General features: G+C 36.5%; 2 protein-coding genes across 2 annotated transcripts; one reads left to right on the forward strand and one right to left on the reverse strand.

Annotated features, from left to right (window-relative positions):
- Nucleotides 1-857: 857 nt before the first annotated feature.
- Nucleotides 858-3,207, reverse strand: LOC121861482 (MICOS complex subunit Mic10-like). Its single transcript, XM_042359271.1, has 4 exons — nucleotides 2,964-3,207; nucleotides 2,259-2,306; nucleotides 1,617-1,726; nucleotides 858-1,111 (listed from the first exon to the last, which is right to left on the reverse strand). The coding sequence occupies exons 1-4, from the start codon at nucleotides 3,037-3,039 to the stop codon at nucleotides 1,058-1,060; spliced, it is 288 nt and encodes a 95-aa protein (XP_042215205.1). The 5' UTR covers nucleotides 3,040-3,207; the 3' UTR covers nucleotides 858-1,057.
- A 25-nt stretch (nucleotides 3,208-3,232) lies between these two features.
- On the forward strand, nucleotides 3,233-21,019 carry LOC121861477 (DNA primase large subunit-like). Its single transcript, XM_042359257.1, has 10 exons — nucleotides 3,233-3,327; nucleotides 8,529-8,694; nucleotides 9,447-9,559; nucleotides 10,635-10,856; nucleotides 12,605-12,703; nucleotides 13,071-13,208; nucleotides 13,399-13,728; nucleotides 14,413-14,608; nucleotides 15,156-15,323; nucleotides 16,479-21,019. The coding sequence occupies exons 2-10, from the start codon at nucleotides 8,547-8,549 to the stop codon at nucleotides 16,742-16,744; spliced, it is 1,680 nt and encodes a 559-aa protein (XP_042215191.1). The 5' UTR covers nucleotides 3,233-3,327; nucleotides 8,529-8,546; the 3' UTR covers nucleotides 16,745-21,019.
- The last annotated feature ends 6,499 nt before the right edge of the window (nucleotides 21,020-27,518 follow it).

Consider the following 27,518-nt stretch of genomic DNA (forward strand, 5'->3'; position numbering starts at 1 on the left):
TATGCTGTAGATATATATTGTGGAGGAATAGAATAAATTTGTAAACTGCAAAAGGCTGTACAAAACACTGTACAGTAATATTGTTAGTTTATTAGTTTCCATCCTGTGAGCCAACAAGGGGTTTAAGGACTGGTCTGTGCTTGGACTTTGTCATTTCCACTCGTTACACAGAAACAGCAGATTTTTCCATCAAACTTAACATGTGTGCAAAAACGTATAAGTGGGTCCCCTGGGCCTCATGACACATAAGTACAGTGCAGATACAGCACTTTACAGTAGACCCTTGTTATATCGCAAGAGTGAGACAGAATTACTGAGAAGTGAATAACAATATACAGGGGATGGGACTGATGCTCATAAATTCCTCAGACATATACTGTACAGTCTATTTTATCTAATTGTACCAACCCAAGTTTATCTACTATCTAAATTTTTTCCTCGACGGAGAAAGTCTGGGATTACAGTGCACAAGTACAGGTGTAATTAAATAAAGAAAGCCAAGTATTTAACCATGAAATAATGATCTACTGAACTTTTTTTGTACATAAGGAAGCAGTGTGGCTAGCAATGTACTTTACCACCCCCACTCTTCATCTGTAAAGTTTAGTATCTTTATTGTTGGGTTGAATTTGAGTGCCTATCTTTTGGTAACACTGTACAGTAGAAAAATTGTCTCGGAATATTTTCGTAAAACTTGGTATAAGGTGAGGATAATAAGACAATGATGTTCATTAAAGTATTTGGATTAAATTAAAAATGGCATACTGATAAACACTGGTTGGAAACATACTGTATATTGTTGTGCAAGTGTATATTTAAATATTTTACATATCACACTAGGGAAATAAAAGTTCACATATTAGTGATGATGTTATTTACAAAAGATAAATTTTACATAATGCATCAGTAAAAGCAATTACTGAAATACGTACCAAGAAGGTCCAAGAAGACTAAAAAAAATGTTCAGCATCAACTTTCATAATATAGGATGAAATGCATTTCCACAATATACAAAAATGACTTAAGAGATAATATACAATGACGGCTATCCATTGCTTTACTGGGCTTCTGTGGGAGATGCCTCAGGTGCAGCAGGAATCTTGGGCTTTACCTGAAAAGATTCAGAATCTATAGGAAACCAAACTCCTGGAGGGTCAGTAGACATCTGTGATATACCTTATAATGCTCAGCTTTATTTACAGGATGTACACTCGCTCCAAAAATGTATCTTTACTGAGGGGTCCAATGAATTTAAAAATGAAAACAGCTCCTGTTGTCTCAGTATGGTTGTCAGAATCCTTTATCCATTGTCAATTATTATTTTTTTTCTATCATTTAAAGTTTTATGTACATTTTATTACTGTATTATTGTTCAAAATTTGTCTTGGAGTGTCATGTGGTGTGTGTGTGTATTAATTTTGGGTTGGCTTATGACAGATTTTTTCCCCCCAGTACATGTAGTAATCTAAATTTATCCTCACAGTTTAGGTTAGGACTCCACCCCACTTAAACCAGATTTGCCCTGATGTTAAGAATGACCAAATTGGCAAAGAAAAAGTTACTGAATGGAGGGAAATAGATCTATCTATATACAGTACATGTAATACAGTACTCACAAAGATTTTCTCTGCTTTCACTAGGAATGGCTCATCAAATTCATGTTGACAATTAGCATAACCCATACCCGCACCAGCACCTAGACCGAAGATAAGTGGCCATGGTCGCCCTGGAATCAGTGAATGAGTATTTAGTAAATTGTATTTCTGACTCGTATATACATTCAAATTACATGAACAAATGGAATATATAGAGGTTATATTTAATACTTATGGCAATTTACATAAATATTTAAGGCGTGATTACTAAAACTCTAAAAATACAATTATATTCACCTGAATGAATTACTGTACGATACTGTACTGATAAAATTATACCAACAACAGTTTCTCATTACATATAAAAATAAATTTATTTTAGAATGAAGTGTAGATGCAACCTCTAAAATTTCACTGTGCTTTCTCAAATATAAAAATCACACTAAAATGATGATGATTGATGACAAACACTAACACATTGTCTTTCACTTGTCCTATATTATATAACACCTGTATAAAGTATAACTTAACCTAACCATAATGTTTATTTTCCTTCATTGAGGACATTTAACATGTTACCTTCAAGTTCAATTATTGAAAAGTGTAAGTATCTGAAAGTTGTCACTAACCTATGAAAACAATTTAAATACAGTACGTACTTACTCTTAAAAATTATTGCAGAAAATACGACTCCAAGGGTGAGGCCTCCACCTAATTACAGGGAAAAAATTTCAATTACACCTGTATAATATAGCTATGAGTTATACACTGGGAACTTTATGAAGTAAAGTACTTTATGTGTATGAGATATAGAATTTGTTCATAAAATAAACCAAAGTTACCAAGCTAACTTGGTATTACTTCACTTGTTGCCACTACACCATCTCGGGAATCTTAGGAAGTTAGGTTAGGATATCCACATACAAGGATGACCGTAATTAAAATTTCAACAGTTAATGAAACAACAGATGAAAATTTCAGATAAATATGTACCGTTGACTCCCTACACCTGTCTCATTATTTCTTTACTGTCACAAGTTAAACAGTTTTCTGATAAATTGGCTGAGAACATAATTTCTTCTACTTGGTGTTACTAAAATACAGCATCTAAGTCAAACGTAAGGAATAACTGAATCAGATACTGTTCCCATAACACCAATAAATCGCGCAACTTCCTTTTCATGTGTATTATATGACATGTCCGTTTTAAAAAATGACATATCTAATTTCTATTAAATCAGCCGGGCAAGAGATGGGAGAACCGACATCTCTTAGGTCATGATATAGTCACACCACTAGAATCCTTACTCATATATCTGTTCATGAAACTTGCCCACAAATGTAAGCTAGTTTTACAAAGAAGCTCACCAATCTTGATTAAGGTATCAGCCACACAGCGGTCCCATTTTTGCCCAAGGATGTCTTCAGACTTGGACGTCGCCATTGTCAAGGAGAAGAGGACAAGGAGACACTCGTATTATTTTCCAACATATAAGCTATATACTCATGTAACCTCAAAATATTCCAGTTTATTGAAATAGACGTAATTAATTAACCTATTTCACGTATATTTATTCTTATTAATCTATATTTTCGTAAGAGGAAATAAAAGTGTTGGTTTGGTAGGTGCGGGTCTCTCCTGGTGGCGGCGCTGACGGTGAGTATCTGTAAACACAACATTTGGCGCCAAACCTTCATCCTTCAAGAGTCTCCAGTTCTTCTATATATACAGGTAATGTTGGGTATTTGTTGGGGATTTCGTACACAGTGGGAGTTTCATAAGGAAAATTGTCAACTGCTTGATATTTTCTAATGTTTGAATTAGGATTTTTTGCTTTGAGTTTAATATAAAAGCTGGAATGGCTCTTTTAGGGACTAGGGAGGGCTGGCTTGATGACATTGACCACTTTGTTATAATCTTCTTTACGTCTTCGACTCAGAGTAAAATCAACAGGAATTTGTTTTACGAAGTCTTCAGAACGGATAAATGTGTGCACTGATAGTAACTGATATAATGGTTGGCGTACAATTAACCAGATGTCACCTGATTCTCAGCTTGTTTTCTACATATATGCCTCTGTTTACATGATAATTGCTTGGTTTGTGATACAGTACTTATGAAACACGGACAGATGTGCTGTGCAATAACAATAATAATAACAGTAATAATAAGGATGAGCATCAGCTTTGAATGAGGTGGGTACAAGACATTAAAGTGGGTACGAGTTGTCATAAATTCTATAGGTATGTTTTGATCCCCATTACTGATACTGTTTCTACGGTGGAGAAGATGACTATTTAAACTATTGATTCTAAGGTAAAGGTGGAGAAAACGGTTATCACCAGAAGGAACTTATGGAATTGCACCCAAAATTTCTGGAGATGTTATTTGCATGATAATAAATAAGAAAATGGAAATGAAAGTGCACAGAACCTAACCTCACTGTATTTTCATTGTGGTCTGTAAAAAAAAATATAAACATGACAAAATGTGAAAAGGCAAAGATTGGTCATACTGTATTAAACATGTGATTACAGTATTAAAAAGTGGACCAGGAAAAAAATTATAATTTTAGCAATTACACAAATAACTGCAGTAATAAGAAAATTGAGTGAAATTTTTTTAATCATTGCTTTAATAATATAAGGGCGGGGGCTTTTTTCTTGTGTTTTTTCTTTTAATTTATATCATGGTTGTGGTTAACTTTTAAACTCGTCAACCTGTTTTTCTCTTAATTTCTTACTTCATTCATTTTCTCCATTAGTTCTGTCTGGTTATTTCAATTAAATTTTTTTAGATTGCCCACGAGGGGGCTAGTTTATTGGGCACCCCCTTAAATCCTGTGCAAGGTGAAGCGCAGAAGTATTTACAGTGCCCATCGGGGAAGCATGCGGAGTTCATGCTTGCCTTTATGACTCATGCATTAAGGGCGTAAAAGCCTGAAGGGTCATGGGTTTTGTCAGCAAGTTACATAAAGTGACAGAATGATGAGTGTGTGGGGGGAAAATTCCCGGTACAATTTATGTTTATGGCAAAGCGTGGCAGGTCCCTAATAATGTCAAGTGCCAGGCCTGTCACTAGGAGGAGGGATATCTGGTCAGGGAGGGAAGAGGTGTTGGTAACGGCTGGGGACCTGTAGGAGGAGGTCATAGGGCAAGTGAGGATGTAGTGAGAGAGGGTGTGAGAGTCGGTTGACCACAAAGTTTACAAACAGTGCGGCCAGGCTCAGGGATGCCAATGTACTAGGCGTGGCGAAGTACAATGGGGGTGGAGGTGATATGGTGTGGTGGGACAGGTACAGTAGGGGGTGGAGGGAGGCACATAGGCATTGACAATATTGAGAGACACACCTTTTAGCGTGATTGTGATGGCGTGTTCGTCGACGTGCTGGTGGGGTACGGGTAGCCGGGGGTGGTGTCCTCAGGTTCAATGGGCGGCTCTGGTGGAGACGGCACAGACACAGTAGTGGGCGCGGCTTGCGGTGGGTGGAGGACAGGTTGAGGCACCACGTGTCGTGAAGATGAGGCAGGACTTCGCTCGGGGGCAGCAGGACATACCAGGGCAGGCCCAGTAGGCACTACACCAGTAGTGAAGGCCGCCGGCGGTGGAGTAGGCCGTGAGCAGGGGGGGCTCACAGGGGGACTACCAGCTTGTGTCAAACCAGAAGAGAGGAGTGACTGGGTGGCAAGAATAGGACGGAGATAGTGGTACAGAGTGTAGCGAAGAGTTTTTCAATATGGTTGGTAAATTCTTGGAAGAGGGATATGATCTGTGTCGTGTCACTGAAGGGGGGTTGTGAGGGGGCACCGGTGGGAGCACAAGGCCTGACAGCTTCAGAATACAGAGTACAGGCTGCTGTGTTGCAGCCAGGTGAGGCCAGGCAGGGGCAGGTGTTATTGAAGAAGGCATTGCAGGAGACAGATGGGACACAAGGGTGTGGCCCAGAAGACTGGGGGGTTGTGGTAGAGCGGCCTTGGGAGGCTTTTCCCCTGGGACAGACGGGCGATTGGGGCATTGCTGTGAGTCAGCATTGTGCGGGCCGCTACAGTTACAACCTCTGGGATCAACTACATAGCCCACACCACCCCTATTAAGGTGGTCTTTGATTTTCTGGGCACAGGCGGTGGAGTTATGGTTTCGTGAACAGAAGCGACATCTGGAACGATCACGTTGGCAGCAGACAGTGAAGGTGTGACCCCAATGAGAACAGAAAACACAAAATGCAGGCCCAGGTTGATAGGCTTCTGCATACAGTGGGGGAGGAGTGGGTGGGCATCCACAGTGGTTGGGCACTCCCTTTCCTTCCACTTATCAATGACAGCAGCTTGTGGAACTTTCCCCCCGTAATGTCGACGTATACTGAGTATACTAGAATTAAAGTCACGCGCATCTTCGATGTCAGCATATAGGGGGAAACATTTCACTAGGATGTGGCAACATTCATCAGTGTCTACGGGGGGGGGCACTAGGACAACCCCGTCAAAGCCAACAGTACTAAGTGTTTCATAGACCTCAGGAGTCTGACACTTGATAAAGTTCTGGTTCTTACTTTGTCGGAATTGAATGTTGAGACCTTGCTGTCTGCAGTACTTCATCATCCAATTAAAGAGTTCCTCTACAGTTTTCAGAGAGTCCTTGGGGACGTGTAGATTTAGCTTATGGTTGGCAGAGTGCAGAGTGATAGGGTCCATGGCATTAGTGTTTCCACTCTGGCTAGTGTTTCCCATAGAAACATTACCGTCACTGTCATAATCACTGGGGTCTGACTCTTGAAGGGTGTTGGATTCAGTATGACCAGGAGAGTTGGCGATGGCATCCGCATCAGAGATGTCTGCGTTCATGAGAGAGCCTCTTCTGGGCCGTTTATGTCGACCCCCCATGCTGGCAAAAACTTGCCAGCTGAGGGGACGATCGGGAAGTCAAGAGCACCTATGGGCACGTCTGTCCCCTTATGTAGTCACGCCACGACTGAGTTATTTCATTTCATATAGTTACTTCATAACTTCTGACCATTGGTAGCATGGTGAGGGTTAGGGCACATGGGTTCTGTAATTCTGGTATCAAGCTATTGGACAAGAATAAAGGTAGATACTGAGGGAAAATGATACCCCTAACATACTCTGAAAATGGTTTATTAATATGAAATTAAATTTGGTTAAAGATGTCATTAGCATACAACTACAAGGATCAACTCCTTGGCTTTACTCATCTGCAATTCCAATTAGATACTCTTGCTTCTTACATCATTACTGGTTGTACATTTAAAAGAACACACCACATGACAAGCTTACATATGGCACCTTCACTAGAACTCAGTTGGTAGTACATATGGAGGATGCACTCACAACACATAACACGTTATTACTGGTACTATCAATATTTATGGGTTCACTACTCAACATGGGATAACTAGATTTCTGCTAATTATCCCCAATCATATAAAACAATAATACTTTGGCCCATATAACTGTAAGGAGTGCCCCAGGGTGTCACACTGGTGTCACCGCAACAAACGGAGAGCGCTGTTAGGGTCGGCTACAGTCCGACACACTGTGAGGGAGTTCGAACCTAGTTCCCAGGGTGCGGACTCGCACAATTTAATCGTGCCGAATTAATGACATCCTGCAAGGCAGCCAGCTGGTGTGCAGCTACCGGTCCCCCGGTGACTGTCGGGTATTCAGCTAACACACACACAGTTCCTGAAATATGATGAAGTGTCAGAGATGTGAAAAATAACTCAATCACCAAAAATCTTTCGTTTGGCAACGACAAACAATATTTACGTTACATTAATTCTTTTACTGGGTAAATTATAATTTCACTGTTACAACATGAACACTAATATTCACAAAATTCACTGAGTTAAACTGACTTCATATGGCGAGCATGAGAACGTACACATACCTGAGATATGATGGGACAGCGTCAGAAATGTGACGCTGCTCCTTGGGCACGAGTTTATATACGGCTAACTGGCAACTCAGGCCTGTGCGCTACATATGCCAGAAAGACTAATCATGCAATGACAGAAATTACATTCTACTTAGTTGCTGTACATTTAACTATGAAAATCAATGCCATGTGTCAGGTGAATTTCTTATGTCTATTTTTATAATCTAATCAGAGATTGAGCTTGCCAGGAAGAAGTGAAATAGACGTCAAATACACACGCTGTTAACGTCATCCTCACAACATCAGTGGGATTTCTAGACAAGGACCCTCTATGGGTATACGTTGAGATCTTGGAGATAAGAGTGTGATATATTCTTTTCAGGAGATTAATTACATTCTTAAATAGACAATTGACAATAATCAAACTACAATTATCAGATTCTCTGAGGTTTGGGCATCAAAATAATCTAACTTCAATGGCAATTGGAAATTCATGGCTATCCCCAAGGACGATATCACGGGATGTCATTCGTACTGGCAGACTCGACACTCACTCACTTGACAGGTGTTACTAACAATAAAGACAGTTGAAGCTTTCAACATCACTCACAAAGGATCGTGAATGCTTTAACTGTAATCAGACATCTCTAAGTTGGTGCAAAGCAACAGTGTTCTTGCTCACATTCAAATTTACTTTATAGAGATTGGTTTCAGGAAGTCAGAAAATGGACAGCACCTAAGCTAGGGAAAACGCGTTTCTTCCTCGTGATAACTCACCAGTTATCCACATGTTTTGAGGGCGTGGAGCATAATATGAATCATCAGGTTTCAAACAGACCAGCCGTGCCATTGTGACCATGACAAAAATGGTACTGTATTCTCTTGGTATTTCTAGTTGGTCGTATACAGTAAACATATTGACAGTTTTCTTAGTTGTTTGTGCTGTATTTATGGGGCCTTTTAAATTATAGTTATATGTTAAGATGATCATGTGTTATAATTACTGGACTGTAGATGACTCACCACTTTGACTTTTCCAGCCCAAATTAAAATTAAGGATGGAGTTCGGGAGTCGAAGAGTACGCAAGAATCGGCGAATAGAAATCGAGACGTCTTATCCCAACGCTTTGCAACTGTACACAACGCCTCCCTCGGGGAATATCTCCCTCCAAGAATTTGATGAGATGGCTATTGAGAGGTTAAAGGGTAAGTTGAATTTTGTTTGTTAAGTTTCATGGTAAAATTGCTCTACTTTTCATGCTGAACCTTTTCATTTAGTAATTATGAAAAATGTTTTAAGTTTTACAGTGACTTTGTTTATCATCTTTAAGTATAGCATTTTGTATTGTTGATTATTTAATTGTAATATTGTAAATATTTTTGCTCAGTTTAAACTTTAATGTCTATCTTTACTATATAAACACGTTTGTTTTCACTTTCCCAAAAAATATCGATTTACGTCCAAAATACTTGGGGTAAAAAAAAATAGATTTTATTTTAAATTCCATACAAAGGTACTACTTTACATGCTGATTAAGAATGTGGGTTCACAATTTTAAAAATCGAGCAATTAGTGCTAATTAATGACCTTTGAAATAATTAGAGATACTGTATTTAAAAAGTTAATTATGCCATGCCCATAAGTTTTAAATCACCTTCATGTACTTTTTCTTAAAAATATACTGTAGACTAAATTGTGACATTTTGGATCATCTGAAAATGAGGCACCCTAGTTTATTTCACCTTAAGATTGACCACCCTAACATTAACCTAACCTCACCAGATAGCATATGGTTAATTATCTGGTGAAATGAGATGAGATGCATAACCTTGTGTTTTTTAATTCCTGTTGGGGGTGTCTTAGTCTTCTGGTGGTTTTTATTTATGTACAGTATTGCAGAATGAAGAGCAGCAATATATCTAAATATAGTACAGTATATATTTTTTTTTTTCTCCAGTTTTAAGGACTGTGGAACGCCTGAACCTCAGTGGTCAAATTAAGAACTCTGAAGATTGGATGAATAAGCTATATGAGGACTTTTCAAAACACAAGTACTTTATACACTCTGCTGTAAGTAAGCTTAAAATTAAACAATTCTTGCATGAAAATAAAGTCATAGAATGTTTAGAATACTAATGTGTGTATTTGGGAGTTTTAATTATGTCTTGAACCAGCCTTTGTTTTGTAATAATGTATTTCATAAGTAAGATCATGGCTTAAATTGAGTTCATAAATGACAGGGTACTTTCTTGCTGGAACGTTCTCTCAGTGTTTACCCATTGAGGGAGATGATCCTTATTTTACTTACAGTACTGTACTGTACATTTTTTTCTCCAGGAGTTGCATATACTGTATGTCTCATAATAATCAAACTAATTTGTAAAAATCTCATAAATGTGTAGATTGGGATTGAAAGGGGAGGAGCTGAAGAAGAAAAAGATGGTTGCAGTCGTAGAAAATGCAACTGAAGTGGGAGGTCGGAACTTGTAAGTTAGAGGGAATATGTAGTCGTATGACACAGCATTGTTCAGTAAGGAAAAGGGAAGAGCTAATTACAAGAAAGCAGCGACAAAAGGAGAAAAGTGTATAGGGAGATTGGAGGGTAGTAGTGAGAGTGGTAGAATAATATAAAATAAGAGCAGATGGAAACTGGTCCGGGCTGCGGGTTGCCAATGCCTGTTATAAACAAACTATACAGTGTGACTGAATTGATGTTATATACACTAGAGTGAGGTACATCTGGGAGTGAAGTGCCGGTTAGTAATACTGTATAGTAATCTGTTGTTAATGATCAAGACAGAAATGTTTATTTCAATCCAAACTCAAACAAAACTGACAGACCTACTCAAACCTATCAAAGCAAATCTGACCCAAAATTTTTTGATTTGGATTAGATTCAACCTGGTCAGACCCATTTTAGTGTATGATATTACTATTGTTATTGGATTTCTTTATGGATGGAGTAGTTTGAGAATGGAGCCTGTGGAGTGAAGCTGTAACTTGGTAATGGTGATGAGAGGATGTAGAGCATTTTCAGTTTTAAGTTTGCACCTCATTACTCAGACAGCATCTTGAAAAATAAATCCTTTTTAAAGAATACTGCATTGTATTTGAACTATAGTTATATGAATATTTTGTTCTACAGGAGAAGATATCAGACAATAAGAGGGATGAAGTTGAGGCAGCACGAAGACGTGATCATGTGTCTCATTTTGTCCTGCGCTTGGCTTACTGCCGTTCAGAGGAGCTCCGACGCTGGTTCATTGTACAGGAAACTGATTTATTTCGTGCTCGCTTCCTTCATTGTTCCACAAATGGGTCTGACATTAAGAACTTTTTGGTCAGTAATAATCTTCATTTCACACCAGTAAGTAATAATTTACAGTTTCAACTTTTTGCATGATGTAGTCAGTTACTTTTCCTCTTCCTTTTAGATGTCTTCACTATACATCCCTTTAACAGTTCTCTTTGTATAACAACAGCTGTGATATCCGGTTCTTTTTGTCATCAACCAGTTTAACATGATTAATAGATAATTAAACTGTCCATAAAGTAAGGTTTTGAGTAGACTCTTATTACACAGTTTTAAGTGCTGACCAGGTTTACAGTCTTGTTCAAGATTCTTTGAACATTGCTGGAGACAGCTGTCAACTGAAGTCCGTTTGTTACTTTAGTACATAGTGTAATATAATACGAAACAACAAAGCCCAACCATTAATTAAGCAACGGGGAACTAAGTAACCAATCACCGATCACTTTTACATTCATTCATAATTTTTACTACGGACTATAGTAAACAAACGGCCTTGAATTGCCGGCTGTCTGCAGCAGTGTTCGAAGAATCTTTAACGAGACTGTACATGTAAAGAGACTGTGACCTTTGTACAGTATTGCACTGTATTATTTCATTATTGTACTGAACTGATTTTTACCAGACCAAGTAATGCTTTTTCATCATTGCCTAAGATCCACATGCAGGTACATTGGAACCGAATTAGCATGGGTGCACAGACTTACATGTACAGTCGGCCACAGGAATAAGTATACACACTGTAAAGCTGTACGGTCCGAAAATGGTCTGGTAACGTTGAAACTGCGCAACCAGATGTTTGATGAAACTCAGCTCCCCCACCTGTTATCCCAAACTATTTTCTGTTTCCCCTTTTTTATTCTTCTATTTATTCCTCTTCCTTCCTTTACTTATCTAAACATCAGTAAAAAAAAAGTAGGGTAAGAGAAAAAGTGGGGGAGGAGGAGGGAGCTGTACGATAACTGCAATCCCATTCGGCAACAAGTTTAATACCATTGGATACAATATATTACTTGTAATATGAACACAAGACACTAGTAAAATATTCACAACAAATGTAGGAATAAAACATAAATTACAGGTCATTTTGTAATTTTGTCTGTTTTGTTCAGGACAGTGTTACCAGATATTTTGTCTCAAACACGAACTGTAGGTGTATACTTATTCTTGTGGCCGACTGTATATATAGTATAGTAATGACACAGTAAATTTACTGTAAGTGAGGAAATATAGCACTGTACAATGTACAGTTAAAGAAAAAAGTTGTGTTACACTTTAACATTATGTTCCAAAACCCATGACGATGATTTTGGGTAAAGTGATAGCGAAGCTTCGAGGTTGAGTCTGAATGGGGAATTTTATCAAAATCAACTACTGTATGTGATATTAGTAGCTGTGGCACCATTCTTTACCTTATGTACTTCCTTGTACAGTTTGCTAAACCTGATTTGCCATTCCTCTAAGAAACTTAGATTTCTCCTCCCTCTCATGTCACTTCGACTTTCCTGGTTACTACTTCAAATCTTAGAAGAGGTGCTGGCCTTTGCTGCTGTGTGGAGTCTGAGGTTGCTTTTGTTTGATATGATCTCTAACTTTTGTCCTCACTTTGCCATTATTTGCAAGCTCTCCTGTTCGAGTACAATACTGTACTGTGAAATATTGTTGCTGTGTCTAGCTCTCCTAATACTGTACTTCTTCAGTGCCCAGTTGATTTCACTCTCACTGACAATATACATAATATTCAACCTAACCTAATTGGTAAGTTGCATTTGGTTTTATGATTTAAATATTGTACTATCTTTCAGATTTCAAAAGAAGAAGTACATAATCAGCGTGACAACTTGATAGCTGGAACATACAAAATAAACAGCGGTGACATGATGGAAGGCCGAACATTCTTTAAAGTGAGTTGTTCTTTTGTTTTGATGTTTCTTCCTAAGTTATTGAAAAGCTTTGATTAGGTTATCGAAGGGTGATCCAGAAGATATAAGTTTCTGGGTTTGAAGTAACAATTTACTGCCATGTATAACATTGTCAGGTTTACACTGGCTAAACAGATTTAATTTTTTAACAAGTATAAGTTTCAGAAGCTTATAATGGAGATGCTGATATACAATGATTTACACACAATAACATGGACTTTAATGTTAGATTAATATATCTATCTAGCCAACATTAATGCACATAATACCTTCACTGCTTATTATTCATTCTTCCCTCATTCATAAAATGCCTTCCTTGTGCATTTTCTTAAACTACATATAATTTCAGGTACCATTCACAGAAGCCCTGGAGTTGGTGCGGCAAAGAAAAGTTTATTTAAGCGGTGGTTATGCATATGTTCCTGATACAGACTTGGTCACCCTTGTTACAGCATCCTTTAGGTCTAATCTTTCCCGTGCTCTTGCGGTATGTTTTATTTCTGAAGCCCTTATTGTTTTGCAGTGTTATAATAGCCATTTTTTTTTTTTTATTAATTTATAAAATATGGTAATACTGTATTAAAGACTTTCAATTTGTCACATACTGATTACATGAACGAGCCTGTCTTCAAAATACATTTGTTAAGGAAGTCTAATTAGATTATAATACTATCCAGATAACAAACAAAGCACTGCCTCAATTAGAGGATGATGAACGGTTGACACGACTTCTACACGACTTTGACAAGCGATACACAGGCAACAGCTATTCACAAAAGAAGAGTGGAGACGGTCTTCACATAACCCCAGATATGATTGACGAGCTTTCAACAAAGTCATTCCCTTTATGTATGCGCCAACTGAATGATACTCTCCGGACAGCTCATCACCTACGTTATGGTGGACGACTCACTTATGGATTATTCCTTAAAGCAGCAGGATTGAGTTTGGAAGATGCCTTATACTTTTGGAGGTCTCATTTCTTAAAAAATATGGATGTTGACAAGGTAAGGTTAATGGCTAGTGACTTTAATGAGGTGATTTGTGAATTATAACCTCTTATATATATATATATAATATATATATATATAATATATATATAATATATATATAATATATATATAATATATATATAATATATATATAATATATATATATATTATATATATATATATATATATATATATATATATATATATATATATATATATATATATATATATATATATATATATATATATATATATATATATATATATATATATATATATATATATATATATATATATATATATATATATATATATATATATATATATATATATATATATATATATATATATATAACCTTATTCCAAAAGGAATATTTAGGAGCAAAACTTCAACATCAAAAGTAATGAACAACTGGTCGTTGAATGCCATGCAAGGAAACATATAAGCTAAGATTAAATAAGGACTATAGTTACAACAGGAAGGTTTAACTGATCAATAGATTATTTTCAACCTATAGTATTGTTGAATTTTCTTGGTTTCCAACCTGTAGTTGGTGAGGTATTATAAGAGATGTTTTATTCAGGTTTGGTTATAAAATGGAATATCAAGGATAAACCTCAGTAATCTACATTTAACGCATCCCATTTTTCTTTCATAAAGTGATTTATGAACCCTTTGTTTTATTCTCATATCTTCAGTTTGAGAAACAGTATGCCTACAACATTCGTTACAATTATGGAAAAGAAGGAAAGAGGGTAGACTTCACCCCATATAGCTGCCTGAAGATCATAATGACAAGTATAGGGCCTGGTGATGCTCATGGGTGTCCCTTCAAACACAACGATCAAACCATGCTGCGACAGCGTCTTGTAAGCTTCAAAGTGCCACAGCAAGGTAACAGTGGATCCAGACTTTTTCAGTTTTGTTAAATGTTTAATCTGCTTTGTGGAAAAGTGAATTTTTTTATTAACAAGCATACAGCCATTAGCTATTCATGGAAAACATTGATGATGATGACTTAAGGTCAAGGGAAAGTTCCATCTCTCAGGCAGCAACAATGGTTTCTTTACCAATGACAATTGCAAATACAGTACAGTACCTCAGTTTAGGTCATATTTCTTCAACCATAGCCAAGGTTTATAAGATACATAATGTAAATCTGTTTAAGTCACGTGTTAATAGAGGGTTAAAAATTGTGATTTAGTGACAAAATAAAACCTGTGTTTAAAGCTTGATTTTTATTTATTTGTTTTATACAGAAGTTTTATTTAGTCATGCGAAGATATACAATTTATGTAAAGAGAGGAAAAATAGCATCATGCTCTATAAGAAATACTGTAAATGTTTTTACAAATCCTAATTGAACAAACTCATTATCAAATTACAACTGAATCTTCATATCATATTTTTAAATATGAAATGCTGTACATCTTTATTGCAGCTGTTAATGAAATAATAGAATTGGTGAGCATGAGTCATTATCAGGTGGCTTGCCAGCGGTACTGGGAAGCCACTCACAATGCTTGCCTTGATGCTGGTATCAATCACCCCAATCAATTCTTTGAGGAGAGTCAGAAGATTTTGAATGGACAAACACAACCAAGTCAAGGTAAATCTTGAAGCAAAATGCACTTTATTGTCTTGTTTAGTTTGAACATGAAAATGTTTGTGCCTTTGTCATATTTTGCCCTAAGTGTTGGAAATGTCCGTTTGGCAGTCTGACAATCTGTGTTTACTTTTTGCTTTTGTCATTATTTGATGAATTAAGCCATTTTTTGTTATGATGTAGCATGTCCAGAGATGTGCTGATCTGATTTTTAGCATTCAACAACTAGTGCAAGGGCTAATGCACAAGCAGGGAAGTCGATCCTCTGGTCTGAAACTGAACCCTGTGATTGAGACAAATAACCTACCAATGAGCTTTTGAATCGCGAATAATAAAAGAGCACTGTCTTTATACACTATATTATAAGTTACTCACTGGAAGAATAGGGACATTTATCCTCATCTCCTTGTTCATATGTAGATACAGTGAAATCTTGCCATGAAGTGAATTGCCTTAATTAAGACCTATGTTTTGAAAATGTCTTCTTACTATCCGATGTAAACTCTTTATGTTCTGTTGCTCATGAAGAGCCATAGCCATATAGATACAGTACTTGCCAACAGTGCATTACAGAGATATAACCGACCGCCCAAGCAGCTAACGAGCCAATCAGTGAGAAAGAGGATAAAGTAGATCATTGTTGTCTTTGCTCTTTCTTTACTGACAACATTATTGTGCATTTGATTTAAAGTTCTTATGTATACTCTACTCTGTTTAATTACAACACTCTTCATCCATACCAAATGGTAATGTTCACTTTCTCGGGTCTTTATTTAATGTTTTAAAGAAGAGAGGGGTGATTATTTCCACTAATTGTGTTTTGCCACAGAAAAATCCAAAGGTAGCAGCATCAAATGAAATTAATTTCATGACAGCATTGGTAAACAAGGTTATATAATCTCATTTATTATTTATATTATTAGTTATCATGATTATATCTGCCAAATTCAACAAACACAATATATCACTGATGCTAAGAGTGACAGGAATCTAAAACAAGTGCAGCATCTTCCTTCAGGTCCTGGTCTCATATTCCTCTTCCACATCATGACTTCAAATATGTATCTGGTTTACCCTTGTCACTTTATTTAAGTATACAATTAATGAATATACGTTACTAATAAACAGATGATCAACATTGTCCAATTTCACACACAGGCAAGAGGACAATGCACGTGAAAACAAATCGTAGTGTTATGTACTCCTCTCAGTCTTCAACTCAGTCCACACAAGAAACGACTCAGTCCACACAAGAAACGACTCAGTCCACACAAGAATCGACTCAGTCCACACAAGATTCAACTCAGCCCACACAAGCTTCAACACAGGATTGTGGCAATACCTCGGATTATGATTCCATGATTTTTGATGATGATTTGGACTCTGTTATGATTGGACAGAGTATGGAATCAGAAGATGCTTGATGAAGTTGTACTATACCTGTATAAGTACAGTACAGTATATGGGTGTAGTACACATATAGAAATGGCTTCTATGGGCTGGACAGATGATTTTCATAATATGGTGAGTACAAGTTATGGTAAAGGTACAAAAGGTGATATTGGTATGACATGATTTATGTTCATACCAAAATATAGTAAAAAAAAGAATGCTTGAATTGTTTATTACCTTCAGTTTCCCTGGAGATTGCACCTCAGAGTTTTACTTTTCTCCTTGGCACCAATGTTGACCAGGATGCTTAATTTATTGCTATATTTCCTATTTGTACCTGTATATGGTTGTTTGTGCCTGTGGTTCACAGGAACTTACATCTGTCACAGCCAGGTTGAACTTGCACACTTCTAAAAAAATTGTAGTGTTCATTTTTTAAACAGTGTTGTATATAATCTTGGTGCAGAAGGTGTGTTCATAGTAAAGATCCTCAGATAGTGTTTGGGGTCTTGAAATTATTCACTATGCGGAAGAGAAAAAAAAAGAACCTATCAGTACCTATATATTATAAAAATATACAGTCTATACTTTTTTTTTTTTACTGTATATCACCTGGATTGCTGTCAGTTCTTTGGCATGGGTGCATAGCTGTCATCTACTTGAAAGATCTATCATGCCAGATATTGGTAGACAGGGTGCTGGACCTTCTTAACTTCAACTATATCACCAACACATCATGTCCCCTCTCAATAACATACCCAATATTGTTGACACATATGTTTAGACTTAGAATTTCACTTCCTTAGTGTGGCACTTGTTGCCATTTCCTTGGCAACCAGGTTTGTAATGAGTGGCAGCAGCTATGTAGTGTCTAGGGTAGTAATTTTTAGACCTGTGAGTTCATAACATGTTGCATTCCAATGCTCCTCCTTAGGTATGCTAGACTTCCCAGAACCTACCATAATGACACACCAGCACTATTTCCAAGAGATAGCCTCTTATTGTCAGTGCCCTGTATTGTAATGAGCACATGTTATAAGAGTACTTACTGTACTTCATGTTGAAGTTTTTGAAATTTTATTTCATTTACCAATAACTAAGATAAGAAATGGGATTTGTGCATTGTATTTTCTTGAAGACCCCTTTTTAGCTACCATATGTTCAATAGGCAGATAGCCCATAATAATCCAGGCTACTGTCTCCCACAATGCAAGCCATGGTGAACTTTATTCAATCACCATTCTCTCCTCACTGTACTGTCTCTCTCAAAAGAGGGAATCTAGGTTCAGTAGTTGCTCTCAAGGGGTTTGGAGGTCTTCTTTGAGCTGAGCCCGTCCAACCAGCATGTGCTGTGACAAGGCTGCTGTAGCACTACTTACATCCTTTGTCCTCTCTGGTCTCTCCGTAATGTATTGTTGAACTTTTCCTCCCACAATTTAGATGGTTTTCCTCTATACAGTGCACCTTCTAGATAGCCTCCGCACACCCTCTTTACTCTTCTCTCCTTTTGCGTCCTTCTCACGGGTCTATACCATCTCACTGAGTCTTTATCCATTCCATCACAAGAATTTACAATCTATCCCTTTGCTACTATACCAAGCAACCCATACACTCAACTATTTCTTATCCTTTCCATTCTGGTAATTCATGAAGTAGCCCTTGGGTAACTCATCTTTGTTGCTTGCAATTTTGTGCAACCTGCTCCATTCCAAGTCCATGTTTCACTGCCTTAAATTAAAGTAGGAAGCATTATACTATCTCTTAGTCTTCATTACCTCCAAGCTACAGTCAATTTCTTGATGCTCTCTAGCTCTCCCATCACTCTCTTCCCACCTTTATAACATTCTTGCTTAAAATTACTTCCAGTTCTTGAAATCTTATAGAAGGGTATTATTGTAGCCTTCAACCAATCATCTGGTACCTTACCTGATCTTCATGCTGTATGCTGATTGGGTAAACTTGGCTCATAGAAGAGCTTCTAGCCCCAAGTTCCTCATTTGAGATGGATGGTGCAGTAGGGTGGGAGGGGTGAATGTTATACTGAAATGGGTTAATAAGTCACCCTGGCTTATATTGTGGGAACAGACAAACCAATCTGATTCCTCCAGTAAGCAACCTTTTATGGAAGCCACCTGGCCATGAGTGGGCAGAAGACATTGTTCACTTAGTTGTAAATAAGTATATGTTCAACCAGAAAGACTCATTGTAAGTCATAACTTACCTTGGAACCATATTTCTCATAGATTTCTGTTCATTGCAGGCTGGTAAAGGGCCAAGGTGATGTAGATCAGTTCTGTGCATGATGGTGGAACTACTGAAGGCCTAAAATATACTCTTCTTTTTATTTATTTCTCAGGAGCTATTCTTATACATTTGAAAATTAACTTGCACTCTTGAATCTAGTATAATTTTGCACTTCTTTTGTGTACTAAAGTTATTTTTGTGTACATAAACATGAATTTGATGAGTCTTATGTCAAATAGTGAAATATTAACAGTGCTTTTGGTTTGTGGAAATGAAGATGTTAAAATTTTCAATGACAACATTTTCATCTCTTTAATAATGAATTATTTTATTTATTTACTGTATTTTTGGTAGGGGGGTGGGTTGGGTACAGTAATTACAGGGACAGTCAAACTCCATACATTATATACATATGCATTCAGGTATCTCTCACTATACAGTACAAACATTCAAGAACGAAAATTCACTTACTGTACAGGATATGAATTTCCTAAATTTATACCTTTTTTTCATGTTTCGAAGGCTTACCCCGCTTATATGAATTTGGGTCCCTGGAAAAATTCAAATCGCGCACCCCTGGGAGTCAGCCGGGGCGGCCAGCTTGGAGAGATGCACAGAGATGTATTCTAGCTCACTGATTTTAAGTCCCCCTCCCTCCCGCATCTCCCATAATCCCATGTCTGTATTTCTGCCATTGGGTGTGTGTGTGTGAAGTGATCTCTCTTTATTTATGTGTATTCGTGTCATCCTTTTGTTATTCTATTTGCCATGACATTCAAGTGTTCTGCTGAATCTTGGGCTATCTGTACTACACCAAAGAAAATACGAAAGGCTGAGACTCTTGAGACAGTAGTGATGAGGTGGACAGCCCTCCTCATCTCACTTGTGGTGAGCCCAGTAAGCAATCTCATAAGATAGTAAATTACAGTACAGGGGTAGTTGTGTACTATTTATCATTGGTTAGGTAGGTTCATTATTGTTTGTGAGCTGATTTCATGTTTTTTGGGGTATGATATTGGGGTTTTATTGTCATCGGGGAACTGATCCCAGTTTTCCCCATTGTTATTCTTATTCGCTATATGAAAGTTCACTTAATGAATGGTTTTCAGGAACCTAACCCATTCATATAGCGAGGGATACCTGTATACATACATACATTCAACTTGAATCATGAGATTGAGAGGTCTGTGATGATCCTGCTATTATCAGGAACTTCATTTTCCAAGTTTAGTATCACATGCTTATTTTTTCTAATTAGCACCAAATTGTTTTAGATCATATAATAAAAAGCAAAACACATTTGTTAGGAAATAATAACTGTGGTTAAAAAATTGTCGTCTCTTTTGTAAAATTACTGATTTTATTATTTTTGTAATTTTATTTTTCTCTTTAATTACATGAGAGCTTCAGTAGTAATGATTACAATCAAAACTTACGTTTTTTTCCGATTTCTTTTCGTGCATTTGTTCTCACACTTGTCTTTTTACATTACATTCTTAATTTTAAGACATTTTTAGTGATTTATATGCAGTATGTATTATTTGGTTCTGTGCACGAAGCAGTCATTTGAGTTTTATGATTAAACAATGTGCAGTTCTCATGCATATATTACTTCTGTGCTGCTAGGTTTATAACTTGGGAAGATGTGTAAATGACAGGTATATAATTTTAACAAGTTGTAGGTTGTGAAAGCTAAGCACGTACAGAGAGAAGCAAGATGATATGGTACATTGCATGGGAATTGTCTAGAGATATGTATGTGTTGATACAAAATTAAGGTTGGTTTAAATAGCAAGATATAATAACTCGGTAGAAGTAATATGCAGTCTATTGGGTTATGTTTAAAGTTAGGGATACTTAAGTACAGTATACTTTTAAGTTTACAAACAAATTTATAAAGATGATTTTATACCATTACTCAAGATTACATAAACTAAGGCATTAGATTTATACCAAATGATAGAAGAAATAATTATTATCCGTTATTATCTTAACTAGCCAACCTACTGTACAAAAAAAGGCTAGGTAATAGGTGGATATAAAATAATAAAGCCAATCTTAAATTTATGTTTTTCTCTTAAATCATATTTCTCAAAACTTGAAATACCGAGAGAATTTAAAGTAGCACCAGGTAAATTAAAATTGTAACTTTATTTGCCCATCACACTACCTGGTTTTCTCTATATTGTTCTACATTTACAGAAGTTTTTAACCTTCATGTTTCTTGATTATTTTTTTTTCATCACTTGTTAGCTCACTCTATTCACTCTATTCTCTATTTGCAATGTTGGCAAGAACTGGGCATGTATGAACTGTATTCTTGAGTGTCCCTTAAAGGAGGTCATGCACAATTGACTCTCCCTCCCATTCCCATTCTGTTACCCACATGCCATACCTGTCCATTTCTCTGGCACCTGTTTCCCATTCCCAGGCACCCTTTCATATTTACATTTTTGGATTCCCATTCCTGTTCACCCAATATCTAGGACCAGTTCTTTACTCCTAGTCTGTCACCCAAATCCCCTTTCTTATTTTTGAAATGACAAGAGAGAAGCTGGAGGACCTTAAGACCTTAATGACATAGGGTTCCACACACCACTAACACTTCTAGTAGCCCTCCAAGATACTACAGACAACATGGGAGCAGTTGGCGAGTTGGAATTCTATTATTCTTAACCAACAAACCTCTCACACCCATTCACAAGAGGATGAGCATCAGTAGGCATTGTACTGGGTAAGTGTTAGTAGAAGTAGTTATTTTATTGCTGCATTTGTGGCCTTAATGTATTTTTCCTATTAAATTATCACACCCTCAATCTCCAGTAAAATACTTACAATATGAGACATTGTTCATTAACCCTTGGGCTTTGGGCTATGCTCAGCTACCCACCTCCTCCCTCTCAGGTATATTTGAGAACATTTAAAAAAAAACATTTCTAGTCTTACAAACTGGCCATGCATGATATTAACAGGAAATAAGTAAATGTCCTTACCACATGTTGGCAACACAGGCTAGGAAGAGTCAAGAATGTTCATGAAGTGGTGTGTGGATGTGTGTGACGCAGTAGTAAGAGGTAAACAACACTAATTTGTAAGCAGTATGATGTACAGGACACTTGTTTTACAATGTCGTTACTATTTACATTATTAAAAATCATTATTACTGCTCCAGTAATTGATCACAATACAGGTACTCCTCGACTTACAACCACCCGGACATATGACCGCCGCAGTCGTATAAAATATTTTTCAAATTACATATTTTCGAGTCCCGACGTTAGTGATCGCGCTGTGTACTGACAAAATTTTCGTTTGTAATTCCCTTTAAAATGGCTGGCAAGCGTTAAAGTGAGAGTTCTCGTGGTGCTGAGAAGAAAAAGAGACACCCATTTTAGATTTTCTATGTACCTGTATTATATTATTTTCGCATTTTCGACTTACGACCAATTCGACTTACGACCTGGTCGTCAGTCCCTAACCCCGTCGTAAGTTAAGTCGAGGACTGACTGTACTGTACTAGACTTGTGGGGGAGGGGGTAGAAACACATGGTGAAGTGAGTCAATTCCAAGGGCAAGATGCCTGTCACAAAAGCTAAGTACAGTAGCTACTGAGAAGAGACTGGGAGGCTCTCATGTGTGGGTGAGTGAGAGATAAATATGTCCTTGGCAACATAATCTAGCCAGGCCTGTCCTTTTTATTCAAATAGACCCGCGAAAGAATTAAGCGTCATGTGACATGACCCGAAGCTCTACAAACACACGTCCCAGGACATTACTCATAGATTAGGGGTTAAAATCTAACACTCACTTATTTGGTGATTATATGCATATTTTTAAGTTGAAAACATTCAATTTCTCATTTTTAAAAAACTTAGGCTTGTCACTGTTTTACACATCTGATAATGTATTTAGGTTACCCTTGTCAATCTAGTCAGAAAAGAATCACATTTTCCCTGCACTATTAGCAAGCAACTAAAGAGCTCCAGTTCTGTTTTAAATAAAAAAATATTATATCACATCGGGGATATAAAAAAAAAATAGATTTCACATTGTTTATTTGAATACACCAAAGTACAAAGGTAATCTTGTGATTGGTCGAGCATTAATTGGAATGTGGTAATTCAATGAAAGGCACATGTCTAAAGGCTTCTAGGGGATTGGAGAAGAATTGGTCCAAGGTAGTCCTGGCTTACCATGTAACCCTCTGTTAATATCAGTGCTTTTGGTAAGGTTATAATAAAGTATAAAAGAACATCAGTATACTCAATCCTCAGTTATACTTAGAACGAGTATTGTATCTGAATGGCTTCAGATATTTTTTTAATAATTGGGACCAAAGTTTTCTCATTACTGCTTATTTTATTATCAAATAAGTACATCTACATCATTCAAAATTCTGCCTATCTTTATGATAAATATATGTTATGCTATTGGTGTGAAAATTTAACAACTCATAATGGAATTCTGAAATTATTCTGGTATTTTGAATTACCTCATTAAATTAACGATTGAGTTTTCATTTCACTCTAAATTGTAGTAACCATCTAATCTTTTGCAATACAGTACCATGGACTATGATTTGTTTAATTTTGAGAAAGTAAAGTATACTGTGCAGGTGTACTTCATTAGGTCACCCCTCCCAGCACAGTACAGTGCACAAAATATAGCATGACTCAAAAGGGGAAAATGAATTCTGAATGATATCATAGATAATATCCAATGGATCTCTACAATACATGCACAGGTAATATAATTTTCACTTTATAATTTTTACTTCTTTTCAGACATGTGAAGAGTTGAAGGTTTACTCAATGTAGTAATAATACTGTATCATCACTCATTTTCTTTTTCTTTATAGTTTGTCAAGGAAATACATAGAAAACCTTGACAGACGTTTGTGAAATTTTGGATGTATGTTCCAGTGAGAAATTGTGCATTGTAAACCATTGGGTCTCTGACATAACTTTAGAAGCAAAGCACCGACATTCTAAACCTTGCTCAGTTTAGGCCAGACACTGTACATGCACAGTCTTTGATCCTTACTTTGTAGGGTAATAATGCTCTTTTTTGTGTGTGTGTGAATTTGACCATTGTTGCTTAAACTTGGGGGGGGGGGGGTGTATGGGATTCCAAATCTAATATCTCATTGTCATATGAATGACAAAACAACACCAATACTGTACTACTGTAATTGCATAAAAATGGGATTTAGGGTTGTAATAATTTTTTAGGTGAATTATTAAGAAAATTAATAACTCCTCTGCAAAATATTGTATGATTACACTGGAACAATATTTAACCTTGATAAAAGTCTCATATACAGTATACATTATACAATAATTTCAATTTTGTTGACAAAATAAATTCTCCCAACAATCAGGATTTATCATACTCGTGCTAGGAACATTATTGTTACCACCACTTTGGAGGTACAGTATATGATATTCATTCCACAATAATCACCATTTGTAAACTTTATGTTAGATTTCAGCATTTAGATTGTGAATTTTACTTACCTTTATTCATTTTAATAGACTAATTAAAAAAATTATGAAACATTCAATTCTTTTCATTACAAAGAATTTTCCAATTTATTACAGACACACAAGCAGTCCTTGATTTAGAAAAGGGTTCTATTCTTGAAGACATTTTTTTTTTACTGTACCTGTACATTGATTTTTTTTATAAATCAGGATCCCATTTTCCCAGAATCCAATTGTAAAAGCCGAAAAATGTTGCTACGGTGGTTAAAACGCACCAAAATGGCTTAAACGCTACAAAGCATGTTTTTAAAGAAAATTTTTGATTACAGTCGGGGACAAGAAGTTCGTTCCCTGTGGTGAAACTGAGTCACAAGAATGACTCTCCGAATTGACATATCCTGACTGTTTCATCTCATTTGGGGTTGTGCTTCTTCATTTTTGGCGGGAGCAAACTTTTGACCCCGACTGTACCTAATCTAATAATTATAAGCCAATAATGGACATTTTAATTTAAATACCCTGTACATGAAGTACTGTTCAGTAATTTTATACTTACAAGAAATCTTAGTGCTTGAAACTTGTTGAAAAATTGTGCCACTATACCCTTTCCACATTAACCTGGCCCGTAGGCCCTGCCCCTCTTCTATACTAATAGCTGATTGGTTCATAAAAAATTCAAACTAAATGTGTTCACAATTGGTAAGCAGACCTGTTGTTATCTAAAATAATGTTAAATATATGGATTATCAAAATGCAGATAGTTTATATGGATTATAAAAATGCAAATAATTTCAAGGCATTAGTATGTCAGAGAGGATGGTAGAAATTTTTTAATATTTATTATAAAATGTTGATATAAGTAAGCTCAGTCCGGGTGATGTAAAAGCTCAGGGGAACCAATCGGCGATTTGTAGCTACTGTATAGACAAGGGGCGGGGCTTACGGGCCAACTTAGCGTAGAAATACTATAGCTGTTATGAAATGAGACTGCGAGGCCCAGCCAAGACGTATGGTTTTAATTTCATAGTGATGCACCACCTGTAAATCTATTGCACTGTACATAGACTGTACAGTACAGTATACATGTTTTGCTTTCACTGGATTTGATTTTTGATGAGGTTTTTACGTGAATTAGAAATGCTTAACTCTTTCATTCAACATTTTATTCTTCCTAATGACATCTAGGATACTAAACACATCAGCATTCCTACAGTAGATATGCATTCTACAAAAAGAAACAGGTTTTACAGGTTATTGCAACTTGTGTATCACCTCTTACTGATTTTTCAATGGTAATACTGTACTTCATGAGCCACCTATTTAATATTAAATGCACACTACTTTGAAACTTAATAAAGCACCATCAGTAAAAAAAAAAAAACTTCCCTAACAAAAGAACTGAATTTTGTATATTTATGATGCATTTTGAGATACAGACTGTACAGGCAGAGATAAAAATATTCCCTTGTGCAGTACTGAACTGTATTGGTTTTGTGTCCAGTGTTTATCATTTATGCTTGTGATCTTGTCTCTTTAATAGAGGTGCTTAATATTGGTCACCACTTATATGTGGAAGATACGGTACACAGCTTCATGTACTATTAATTATCAGTAACACTGAAGATAGAAAAGACTAAGTGACATCCCTTATCTGATATGCAGATCTGAATGACAAGGAGAAAACTAAAGTTGACTGAAAGTAAACCTGAAATCATCATCCATTACAAGGCTTATAATTTTGCTTCAATGTATTTTGGCCAAGGAATCTCAAAAAAAAAAAAGTATTTGTACTGCACTAAAAGGTATATACAAATTATCTTTACAACTTCTCTCTCAAATAAAACATTTAAGAAACGGGGTACTGTACACATGTCATATTTGCGCCATCTGTGAGTAAAAGTAATAAAATTTCATTTAACCTCAAATACACTCAGCATGGGCACCATTTGTCACACAAAATGTCCAAATGTTATTCTATCTCTATCCATGTAAGCTGCAACATCAACTTGCAATAAGCAGCAATTCTTTTATTTAAATTATTGATGTTGGCCACTGGAATTGTGTAAATGCAGTCTTTTACACAAGACCATACAAAACAGTCACATGGCGTTATATCTGGTGATCTGGCCGGCCAAGAGATGAGCCGCCCATGGTCAAGCCACTGATTTGGGAAGTAGTTGTTAAAGGAATTTCATACCAACAAGCTCCAGTGTGGTGGTGCATCATGTAATAGGCCACGCGAGACATTAACTTTTGGATTATCTTTAATGTGTTCAAGCGTGAGGGTGTTCTGATCCCCAAATTCGTGAGGTTTGTTTGCTTACCGTATCAGACACAAGGAATGTTGCTTCATCAGAGCGAAATCGTTGTTTTGATCCAGGAGCTCGATGGTCCCCAAACCTGTAGTTCGAGGCATATTATTTTTAAGAGAGAAATTAATGACAATATGATTGTAATAACTTAACACAACTTTATAGTTTGAAAGAGAGGAACTGAGCGTTTGTCCCGAGTCTGTCATGTACAGGACGTGTGCATTTACCCCAGAGTGGGCCCATAATCCAAGAGTAAATGTAAAAGTATGTACTAACTGGTAATAGTTAGACATGTAAAACTGCAAATAACTGTACAGTTATATGATTTTTTCTTGAATGTAGATCCAAAGTTTTGGCGCCCTCTACTATATTTACAATGATAAATGTAGCCTGTAGTCTACAAAAGGTTGGGGACCACTGGCATAAGGCATAATATTTTGGTGGTTTTGGCCAAAAAATAGTTTTCGCTGAAAATTTCAGTATAGATACTCCTGAGCATGCCAATTCGAAATCTATGACCCAAGATTCGATTGCAGGGTAATTAGTGGTTGTAATGACGCTTGGAATATTTTAATTGCAACATATCAATGCTAATTACTCGCCAGCTATGGGTTTCCGAGGTGCGATTTTGGTGTTTTTGTGTTATTCTGGAAGTACTTAATTAGTTTAACCCTTTAAATTCCAATTCCAAGAAGAGAATATTTTGGTAAAAATTGCAGTCAAAGCATAAAGCAGTGGTCCCCAATCTGTAGTTCGCGGGGCCTGCG

This window comes from Homarus americanus, unplaced genomic scaffold (genome assembly GCF_018991925.1).
Source record: "Homarus americanus isolate GMGI-L3 unplaced genomic scaffold, GMGI_Hamer_2.0 scaffold40248, whole genome shotgun sequence".
In the NCBI taxonomy this organism is placed as follows: Eukaryota; Metazoa; Arthropoda; class Malacostraca; order Decapoda; family Nephropidae; genus Homarus; species Homarus americanus.

What these genes read in the sequence shown, in the direction of transcription:
- LOC121861482 (XM_042359271.1), bottom strand. Translation starts at nt 3,039, where the DNA reads ATGGCGACGTCCAAGTCTGAAGACATCCTTGGGCAAAAATGGGACCGC. An exon ending in TGATACCTTAATCAAGATTG is followed by an intron (nt 2,307 to 2,963) that starts GTGAGCTTCTTT and finishes CCCTGTAATTAG; the next exon opens with GTGGAGGCCTCACCCTTGGA. An exon ending in TTCTGCAATAATTTTTAAGA is followed by an intron (nt 1,727 to 2,258) that starts GTAAGTACGTAC and finishes CACTGATTCCAG; the next exon opens with GGCGACCATGGCCACTTATC.
- LOC121861477 (XM_042359257.1), top strand. Translation starts at nt 8,547, where the DNA reads ATGGAGTTCGGGAGTCGAAGAGTACGCAAGAATCGGCGAATAGAAATC. An exon ending in GGCTATTGAGAGGTTAAAGG is followed by an intron (nt 8,695 to 9,446) that starts GTAAGTTGAATT and finishes TTTTTTCTCCAG; the next exon opens with TTTTAAGGACTGTGGAACGC. An exon ending in ATCTTTCCCGTGCTCTTGCG is followed by an intron (nt 13,209 to 13,398) that starts GTATGTTTTATT and finishes AATACTATCCAG; the next exon opens with ATAACAAACAAAGCACTGCC.